This window comes from Hyperolius riggenbachi, chromosome 1 (genome assembly GCF_040937935.1).
Source record: "Hyperolius riggenbachi isolate aHypRig1 chromosome 1, aHypRig1.pri, whole genome shotgun sequence".
Taxonomy (NCBI): domain Eukaryota; kingdom Metazoa; phylum Chordata; class Amphibia; order Anura; family Hyperoliidae; genus Hyperolius; species Hyperolius riggenbachi.
Window position 1 is genome coordinate 45,767,612 of NC_090646.1, and position 10,522 is coordinate 45,778,133.

General features: G+C 40.8%; 1 protein-coding gene across 1 annotated transcript; it reads left to right on the forward strand.

The window, feature by feature from the left end:
- Window positions 1-277: 277 nt before the first annotated feature.
- LOC137548613 (vomeronasal type-2 receptor 26-like) lies at window positions 278-5,853 on the forward strand. The gene is made up of 2 exons (XM_068271161.1): window positions 278-284; window positions 4,943-5,853. Exons 1-2 carry the CDS (start codon window positions 278-280, stop codon window positions 5,851-5,853), a joined length of 918 nt encoding a protein of 305 aa, XP_068127262.1.
- Window positions 5,854-10,522: the final 4,669 nt, after the last annotated feature.

Consider the following 10,522-nt stretch of genomic DNA (forward strand, 5'->3'; position numbering starts at 1 on the left):
AGCGATGTCCCGTCTCAACTTGGATAGATGAACCTGCAGTCTGTCAATAGTAAGTACCATAACATCAATGCTACACTTGTTGAGAATTTCAAAAAATCTCCTGTGTATAAACAGCTGGTCATGATTTAGCAGAGTGAAAGAGAAAGAAAAAGCAATGATACTTCTGTTGCCAGACATTTTGATGCAGCAGAACACAAAGCAGCACAGCTAAGATGGTGTGTATTGGAAGCATTAACCCCTTCCAAAAAGGAGGCAATTAAGAAAACCGACTAAAACAATGGGAAGTGAGGTGGATACACTCTATGGATATAGTAGCCCTGAGAGGCATGAATGAGAAGCTACCTTTGAAATGTTTTTTATGAAGCGGGGCATAGCTGTGCAATATGACAGTGTATATGATGTTGATGTGTTGCATAATTTTGCAAGATATACTTATATGTCGGTACAAATAAGTTATTGAATTACATGTTTTTTCCACAGGTGGTTTTGTGGCAGTCCATTGTCGGAAGTGCCAGGACAATGGTCAGTTGTTTAATTATGAACTTTGGTAGCCGTTAAGGAGTGCCAAATGACCGTACTTGTCCCTGAATACAAGCAAAGTGATTGCAGCCAGTAGGGTGCTGTCTCTTCATTTAAAGAGAACCCGAGGTGGCCTTGTATTACGTAAGTGGGGCACAGAGGCTGGTTGGTCACACTAACACCAGCCTCTGTTGCCCCATCGTGTGTCTCAAAGACCCCCCTGCTCGCCGCTATACCCCCGCAGTGCTGGCGACACGCAGCGTGTCGCCAGCACAATGTTTACTCTAGCGCTGTCTGTCAGCGTCGCTCCGCCGCCTCCTCTGCATCGCCGCTACCCGCCCTCGTCCCTTCCCTCCCGCTGATTGGAGGGAAGGGACGAGGGCGGGTAGCGGCGATGCGGAGGAGGCGTGGGAGCGGTGCTGACAGACAGCGCTAGAGTAAACATTGTGCTGGCGACGCGCTGCGTGTCGCCAGCACTGCGGGGGTATAGCGGCGAGCAGGGGGGTCTTTGAGACACACGATGGGGCAACAGAGGCTGGTGTTAGTGTGACCAACCAGCCTCTGTGCCCCACTTACGTAATACAAGGCCACCTCGGGTTCTCTTTAATGAATATATTCCTCTGATTATAGTGGTGAACCAGGATCTGCCTGCCTAACATAAACTGAAGGAAACAGTAGCCTTTTAAAGTGTTGAACAGTTTAATTATACATTACAGCATCTTTGATGCCGGATGAGCTAAGACTGTGTCCAGTTTACATCCCAGTATATCTTAAACTATGCCAGAAAGTGTATTGCCTTCCCTGAGACCCTAATGGATGTGTAGCTCAGCCACCAACTGTTATTTTGTTTCTGGGATACTTTTCTTGTAAAACAATCCCATAATAGTTTTAGCCAGTCAAGTAAAGCTGGTGTACTCCTGCTCCTTACCAGATTGATTACTGATGCAACTTTGCTGAACCCCCTTCAGCCACATCATTGGTGACATTTATCTCATCTTGGTCTAACTGCTGTCCCCCATCTATGCTTCCACTCTCCACACCCCATCCTACCTTATCCCATTAGTACAAAATGTTCCCTCCTATTCACTCCCTTACCCCTCCACCATTTCCAAGCTATCTCCCTCCCCATCTCGCTCTCCCCCATCACCCCATGCTGTACCTCCACCTCCTTCTACACCTTGTCCCCCTTCTGTTTCCCCGCACCCTCTCCCCTTTTGTCCTTAGACTCCCTTTTGGTCCTCAACCCCCATGCACCTCCATTCCCTCCCCCCCAAACTCTACCCACACACCCCCTCAGCATAACCTTATTCCTATCCATCCTACCCCTAGGCATTCGCTCCGTGTTTCCTGTGGCCTCTGGAATGCCAGACCCACCCTCAATAAGCTGCTCTCTGGAACTCGCTCCCTCCAGCCACCAGACTCGCCCCAACCTTTAATACCTTCACACAAGCTCTCAAGACTCACCCTTTCATGCTCGCATACCCCCTACACCAGCACCATAATATGTTCTGTTAGACACCCTCTCGCAGACACACCTATTGTCTCCACCCCCACCCTTTAGATTGTAAGCCTCTGGCAGGGCCATCTCCCTTAGTGTTTCCAGCTTGATTATGCAATCTTACTGACAATCACCCCTCTTGTGGACTAGAACAGTCTCTATTTTGACCTATGATACTATTATCAAATCATTTGCATGATCTTGTTTTGTTGTGAGTTTCCTGTATGTCCTACCTTGTATGTTAACCCTTTTATCTATTGTGCAGCGCTGCGTAATATGTTGGCGCTATATAAATACAATAAATAATAATAATAATAATAATAATACTCCTAGAGATGCTCTGCTAGAATGTCACGCCTGTAAAGAGAAGAAAAGATAAAGAGAGAGTTAGGAAACTTATCAGTAAGGCACAACACTTTTGGTTACTTACCAACACAGAGAGAGATTGTGTAGCTGAGTCACCTTGGAACTTGCTTGAAAGAAGGAAATACAGTTCATGGAGAATAGCATCTAACAAAGAGAAGAAATCAACCGTTTGTTTAAAACCAGTTACCATAGTTACTTCTGTGGAACTTTATCCTATGCGGAATCTAAGGAAAGAAAGGAGGAGCGTTTAGTCAGATGAGAAAGGATATAAATTATCTCTGATTTAATTTCTTTATTTTTTTATTTCATTTCTTTATTTATTTGATTTATGTATGTTGCTTTGTATTATTTTGTTAGTTTTTTTTTTTTTTTATTTAATGTCACCAAATCCGGAAGAATCTCCAAAGGAGAAATACAGCTATTTTAGATGGAGTCTGAGATACCCTAAAACTACAAATAGAGACAGAAGCTTGGATACCACAAGCGAGTTACTAGAGAGGGTTTTGCTGAGCAATTTAGCTTGGACTTGGTAGCAAGGGACAGAAACTGATTAGGACTGAAATTGCTCAGTAGACCTAGTCGTATCTAAGCTTACAGCAGGAAAATGGTTGAGCATATGATATATACATATCCAGTGAAAAGTGGTTACTGAATGTAAATATAGTGTGAAGCATATTGATAATATATACCTGTGAGAGTATTATAACTTAAAATTTCTTCCCCAGCTTTACCGGTGAACCGGCTGTGAAGAAAGGAAGATTTAAGTGATATATGTAGTGTACAAGAATAAATATATTGTGAATTAATTTCTTTGGTTGGTTACTTACCACCAGTTTGACCTTTTGTTCTGGTCAAAACTATATTCTTGATATTTTCATTTATGTCAGCGTCTGGTGGATTCCTCTCAGTCGGGTAGGAAGCCTGGTGGATTCCTCTCAGTCGGGTAGGAAGCCTGGTGGATTCCTCTCAGTCGGGTAGGAAGCCTGGTGGATTCCTCTCAGTCGGGTAGGAAGCCTGGTGGATTCCTCTCAGTCGGGTAGGAATAAGAGTCAAAACAGGTTACATTCAGTGGCTTTATTTAACAAACCACATATGCACCAAGACTAAACTATTTAATCTCTCTGGTTTATAGCAAAGCCTCCATAAATGCTATCATCAACAACGTTGCTGCGTATGTTAAGGAGGAGGGTGGGAACAAGATAAAAAATATTTTTTCAAAGATCTTGTAGTTTTTTAGAAAATCATTTTTAAATATGCATGGAAAAATGTTTATTTTTTTTGCCATTTAAAACTCATTTTTCCTGTGTATTTTTAAAATTGATTTTCTCAAAAACTAAAGTTGTTATTATTTTTTTTTCCACTGTTCTCCTTAACAAACACATGTAGCCATTTTGGTGACAATGGCCTCAATTCACTAAGATCATGATGGTGATAATAAGGCAAGAGAAAACTTGCTGTTAATTAACTGCATGTGAAAATAACCACAGAGGAGGTAGTTATTTTAAGGGTTGAAACATAAACTCCAGAGATCTCACCTTGACTTAAAGAGACACTGAAGCGAAAAAAAAATTATGATATTATGATTTGTATGTGTAGTACAGCTAAGAAATAAAACATTAAGATCAGATACATCAGTGTAATTGTTTCCAGTACAGGAAGAGTTGAGAAAATCCAGTTGTTATCTCTATGCAAACAAGCCATTAAGCTCTCCGACTAAGTTAGTCGTGGAGAGGGCTGTTATCTGACTTTTATTATCTCAACTGTAAGTGAACTGTTTACGTTTTCTCTGCTAGAGGAGAGGTCATTACTTCACAAACTGCTCTGAAAGAATCATTTTGAATGCTGAGTGTTGTGTAATCTGCACATATTATAGAATAATGCAATGTTAGAAAAAACACTATATACCTGAAAATAAAAGTATGAGAATATTTTCTTTGCTGCTAATCTTCTAGAAATTATTCATAGTACACAACCAATTCATTATATCATATTTTTTTTTTCGCTTCAGTGTCTCTTTAAAGACAGAAGAGGTAACTTTAGGTTTGCCTGAGGTAAAATGTTTCCTGAATACTACATGCCTCATCACCATGGGGATAACTCTAGAAACAGCTCAGAAAGGTTATTAAAGACAGGAGATAAGCTTAGTGAATTGAGGCCATTATCAGGTATGGTGGCTTTGCTATTAACCGCTAAAGTCACCACAAAATTATGCAAAAATTATGGGTAAATTACAGGAAATTATAAATAGATTACACAAAATAAATTAAGTGTCCAAATTGTAATTACATATGACCGTAATTGTGAAAATGTACTTGACATTTCACATAACCGTAATTAGCAGATTACGATCACTAATCGTGACCTTAACATTGATACAGTCCATATGTCACATCTTTATAGCTGGCCCAGCTTTGTGATAGCTTCTATGCCACAGTTCTGAACACTGCTGGAGGAGGAGGGGGTCTGCTGCTAAGTTTTGATGGAGAATTCTCCAATTTCTAGTCATTCTGCTGCTCTCTCTAACATGTCATTCTTGATTTTTTTTATCATTTCTTGCAGACAGTGAGAATTGTATGAAATGTCCCAATGAAGAATGGGCAAAAGAAAGAAAGGATCGGTGTCTTCCAAAACTGGAAGAATTTCTCTCTTACACCGATGACACAATTACTGCAGTATTTTCAGCTCTCTCCATTCACTGTTGCTTTCTGACTGGTTTTATATTTGGAATCTTTGTATATCACCGGGACACCCCCATTGTTAAAGCTAATAACAGAAACCTGAGCTATGTTCTCCTGGTCTCCATCATGCTGAGCTTCCTCTGTGTCTTCTTCTTCCTTGGACCTCCAGTAGATGTAACCTGCAGGCTTCGTGTGACGTCATTTGGGATCATCTTCTCCATTGCTGTGTCTTGTCTGCTTGCCAAGACTGTCATGGTTTTCATTGCTTTTAAAGCCAGCAAACCTGGGAATTCCTGGAAGAAATGGATAGGATCCAAGCTGTCCAGCAGTATAATGCTTGTGTGTTCATCTGTACAAGTCATAATCTGTGTCACCTGGGTGTCTATTTCTCCTCCCTTCCAGGAACGAGACATTTACTCCTATCAGGAAAAGGTTGTCATTCAGTGTAATGAAGGGTCAGTTATCGGTTTCTACTCTGTCCTGGGATATATGGGGATTCTGGCAGCTGTTAGTTTCATCACAGCTTTCCTAGCCAGGACATTACCGGACAGCTTTAATGAAGCCAAGTACATCACGTTCAGCATGCTGGTGTTCTGCAGTGTCTGGATTGCCACGATTCCGGCATATCTGAGCACCAAAGGGAAATACATGGCGGCTGTGCAGGTTTTTGCTATTATGGCATCTACTGCTGGACTTCTTGGCTGTATATTCTTTCCAAAATGTTATATAATTCTGGTGAAGCCTGACCATAACACAAAAGCTCACTTTCTTGGAAGCAGAATGAAACGATAATCTTACTATATATGTATATATAGGCAGAGAGTAGTAATTTCTGGTGTTTAGAAAAATTTAACTCAGTATGTTCAAATATTATTTATGCTTCTGACTTACATTTTCACAAATAAGCCTGCATATAAACCTATATATAATATATTTAAACTAAAGCTGATGAGATTTTTAGAAAAAGGATCAAACATTATATATATTATCTCACAAAAGTGAGTACCCTGCTCACATTCTCGTAATATATTTTTATTGGACAACACTAAAGATATGACGCTTTCATACAATGTAGTGCTAGTATACAGCTTGTATAACAGAGTAAAATTTGCTGCCCCATCAAAATAACTAAATACTCAGACATTAATGTCTAAATCGCTGGCAACAATGGTGAGTACATCTCTAAGTGAATGATGTAAAAATGCTGCCCGATTAGACATATTTGGCTTGATTCACAAAGCGGTGCTAACCTACTTAGCACCTTTGGGCGTGATAACTATGGTGCTAAGTAGGTTAACACCATTTTGCAAATCTGATCGTGCGCAATGGACCAGCGCGATCCCATTGAAATTTTTTTATTTCCTAGAATTGGCATCAAGGGGGAGGGATGCGGTGATATGTCCTTTATTTTACAGGCTTTAATCAGCTAACTTTTAGTGTATGCTCAATCAGCAGTCCATTAATAGGATGACATACATCCGGGAACATACGTCAACCATGGTACAGCATCAAGAGGCTCCCCGAAAAGCTCCTGCTCTACAACAACCCATTGTTTATTTTCCCTGTTTCTACATCAGTCAACTATCCTCGTTAGAACCGCCGTCTTGCCTTATAATATCTTTGGGGGTCTGGTGCCGCGAATCCGCCTCTTTCTTTTGTTTGGGATAATAGGGCGAGTTTTATTCTTGCTGTCTTGGATTCCCAAATAAAATCAAGGAAGACCCTTCGAACCCAATTCAAGAACCCTTTGGGGAGAGGGAGAGCCTGGAAGACCTATAGCAGCCTCGGCATGATATTCATCTTTAACACGTTAATCCTACCGAACCAAGAAAGTTTTAATTTACTTTATTTTTTCAAAATCCTTTCTAAGGCTTCTTGCACACCAAGACGTTACATTAGGTGGCACGTTAAGGTCGCATAACGTGCACCTAACACAACGTATGGTGCTGCAAGAGCCGACGGTAGAGTGAGCCGCGTTAGGCGGCTCGAGTCCTATAATGTCTCCCAGAGCGGCGCTGATTGGCCAGCGGGACCACGTGATGCGGAGCGAGACACTCCGCATCACGTGGTCCCGCCGGCCAATCAGCGCCCGCCAGTGCAGTGAATATTAAGTAGCCATGTGCGCGGCTACTGTAGCTGGCTCTCCCCGCCTCCTCTCCGCCCCCCACTGCGCATGTGCAAACAGTCTAACGCGGCTATAGCCGCTCCAACGCCGTAGCATGCTGCACTTTGCGGGGAACGTGCAGCGTTACATGTAACGCAACGTGGGCTGTGTGAACAGCCCACTTGTGTTACATTGCTGTGCGTTGGGGGAGCGTTACAGGAGCACTAACGTGCGCCTGTAACGTCTTGGTGTGTAAGCAGCCTAAATGTATTCAGCATTGGGATATAAATACATTTTGCAGTCTCCGCAACATTTATTGCTAGTTTAATTCCCAAGTATTTTAACGAATCCCGTTGCCATTTAAAGGGGAAATTTTCCCCAATGCTATCAATTTCCTCTTTCTTCATTCCTATCACCAGTGCTTCGCACTTATCCCAATTAATTTTTAGATTTGACAGCATACCAAAGGGTTCCAAAGCATGGATTTTTCGCTGGGGTGCGTAGTCACCTCAAGGTCTCAACACAAGTTAACATTTACAGTGGGGTGCAAAAGTTTGGGCAACCTTGTCAACCGTCATGATTTTCCTGTAAAAATGATTGGTGGTTACGACAAAAAATGTCAGTTAAATATATCATATAGGAGACATGCACAGTGATATTTGAGAAGTGAAATGAAGTTTATTGGATTTACAGAAAGTGTGCAATAATTATTTAAACAAAATTAGGCAGGTGCATAAATTTAGGCTCCACAAAAAATAAATGAAATCAATATTTAGTATATCCTCCTTTTGCAGAAATTACAGCCTCTAAACGTTTCCTGTAGGTTCCAATGAGAGTCTGGATTCTGGTTAAAGGTATTTTGGACCATTCCTCTTTACAAAACATCTGTAGTTCATTCAGGTTTGATGGCTTCCGAGCATGGACTGCTCTTTTTAACTCACACCACAGATTTCCAGTTATATTCAGGTCTGGGGACTAAGATGGTCACTCCAGAATGTTGTACTTGTTCCTCTGCATGAATGCCTTAGTGGATTTTGAGAAGTGTTTAGGGTCTTTGTCTTGTTGAAAGATCCTGCCCTGGTGCAGCTTCAGCTTTGTCACTGAATCCTGGATATTGGTCTCCAGAGTCTGCTGATACTGAGTGGAATCCATGCATCCCTCAACTTTGACAAGATTCCCAGTCCCTGCTCTGGCCACACAGCCCCACAACATGATGGAATCACCACTATATTTTACTGTGGGTAGCAGGTGTTTTTCTTGGAATGCTGTGCTCTTTTTCCTCCATGCATAACGTCCCTTGTTATGCCCAAATAACTTAATTTTATTTTCATCAGTCCACAGCACATTATTCTAAAATGAAGCTGGCTTGTCCAAATGTGTTTAAGCATACCTCAAGCAGCTCTGTTTGTGCTGTGGGCAGAGAAAAGGCTTCCTCTGCATCACTCTCACATACAGCATCCCCTTGTGTAAAGTGCGGTGAATGGTTGAACGATGCACAGTGACTCCATCTGCAGCAAGATGATTTTGTAGGTCTTTGGTGCTGGTCTGTGGGTTGACTCTGACTGTTCTCACCATGCGTCACTTCTTTCTATCCGAGATTTGTCTTGGTCTGCCACTTCGAGCCTTAACTTGAACTGAGCCTGTGGTCTTCCATTGCCTCAGTATGTTCCTAACTGTGGAAACAGACAGCTGAAATCTCTGAGACAGCTTTCTGTATCCTTCTCCGTTACCATGATGGTAAACAATCTTTGCCTTCAGGTCATTTGACAGTTGTTTTGAGACCCCCATGTTGCTACTTTTCAGAGAAAAAATTAAAGAGGAGGGAAACTTACAATTGAACCCCTTAACTACTCTTTTTCATAATTGCATTCACCTGTGTATGTAGGTCAGGGGTCGCTGAGCTTACCAAGCCAATTTGAGTTCCAATAATTAGTTCTAAAGATTTTGGAATCAATAAAATGATAAGTGTCAAAATGTATGCACCTGCCTAATTTTATTTAAACAATTATTGTGCACTTTCTGTAAATCCAATAAACTTAATTTCACTTCTCAAATATCAATGTGTGTGTCTCCTATATGATATATTTAACTGACATTTTTTGTCATATCAACCAACAATTTATACAGGAAAATCATGACGATTAACAAGGTTGCCCAAACTTTCACACCCCACTGTAATTATGATTTTTTTAAAAAATGTATTTTAAATGTGTATCTTTTCTCTCCCCTACTTTTCAGTCGTTTTTTTGGAATGTTGCCTAATTTCTTTCCCTCCTCCCCATTTTCGGGATGTTTAATTTCCTGGGACAAACAGGAAACAAATATTGAGACATATAGGAAACAAACAAACAAAGTTACAACATTTTATTATCATAATCATAAGAGAATGCATCACATCAAGATAAACAACATCTAGGAAATGGTGTTTCAATGCACTCAGTGAAGTACAAGCAAGTGTAAATTCAAATTACCAGAAAGGCAAATGAAAGCGAACATAAAACATGGAAAAGAAAAGTTGACTAGATTGAACATTATAATGTATGAGAGGGCCTAGGTAGGGATTACCATTATAACAGTTAAAAATTTGAAGTGGGCCTTTCTTTTCCTGGGCCCAGTCAGTCAGCACCTCTTTAAATATGTCGCTGGATCAAAGTTCAAGGGGTAAACAAAGAATATATTTTGGTCTCTTTGACCTGTTCGGATGATGATGATAGGTAGACCCTCAATGTTCTCCTAACTATAGATAAGCTAAAGGCTGTGAATGCCTCTTTTCCTAACAACAAGGTCTGGAAGGCCTCTCTATGATTTTCTTTTTAAACTATATCAGTATAGGATATAAACAAAGCTGCTAAAAAATGTATGAATCAGCCTTGAAACAAAGTATACTCCCAGACTCACTGCTACAGGCCTTGATTGTGTTGATTCCCAAAACGGTAAAATATTGTGTGCTTCCTTAATAATATAGGCCAATTTATTTGCTGACCATGGACATAAAGCTGTTGGCCAAGGTTTTGTCTAACAGACTTGACTTTCCACGGTCAATGAGAAATTAATTATGCCCAACCAATTCATTTTTATGAAATCCAGATCCAGGGCCAGTAATGCTGGGTGAGTCTTCTTTTCAGTTACCTCCTGATAATACTGGTAATAGAATCATTGCGTTGCTTGATGCTACCAAAACTTTTGCCAGTGGCAATATCTCTGGAAAGTTTTAAGAAGAATGACTTTGGAATACATTTCTTATTTGGGTGAAGCTAATCTATAGCGGCCCATCACCTAGATTTAGGATTAATAGGAGAATATCAGATAAGGTGCTGTTGAATAAAGGTACAAGGCAGGAGTATCCTCTCTCCCCCC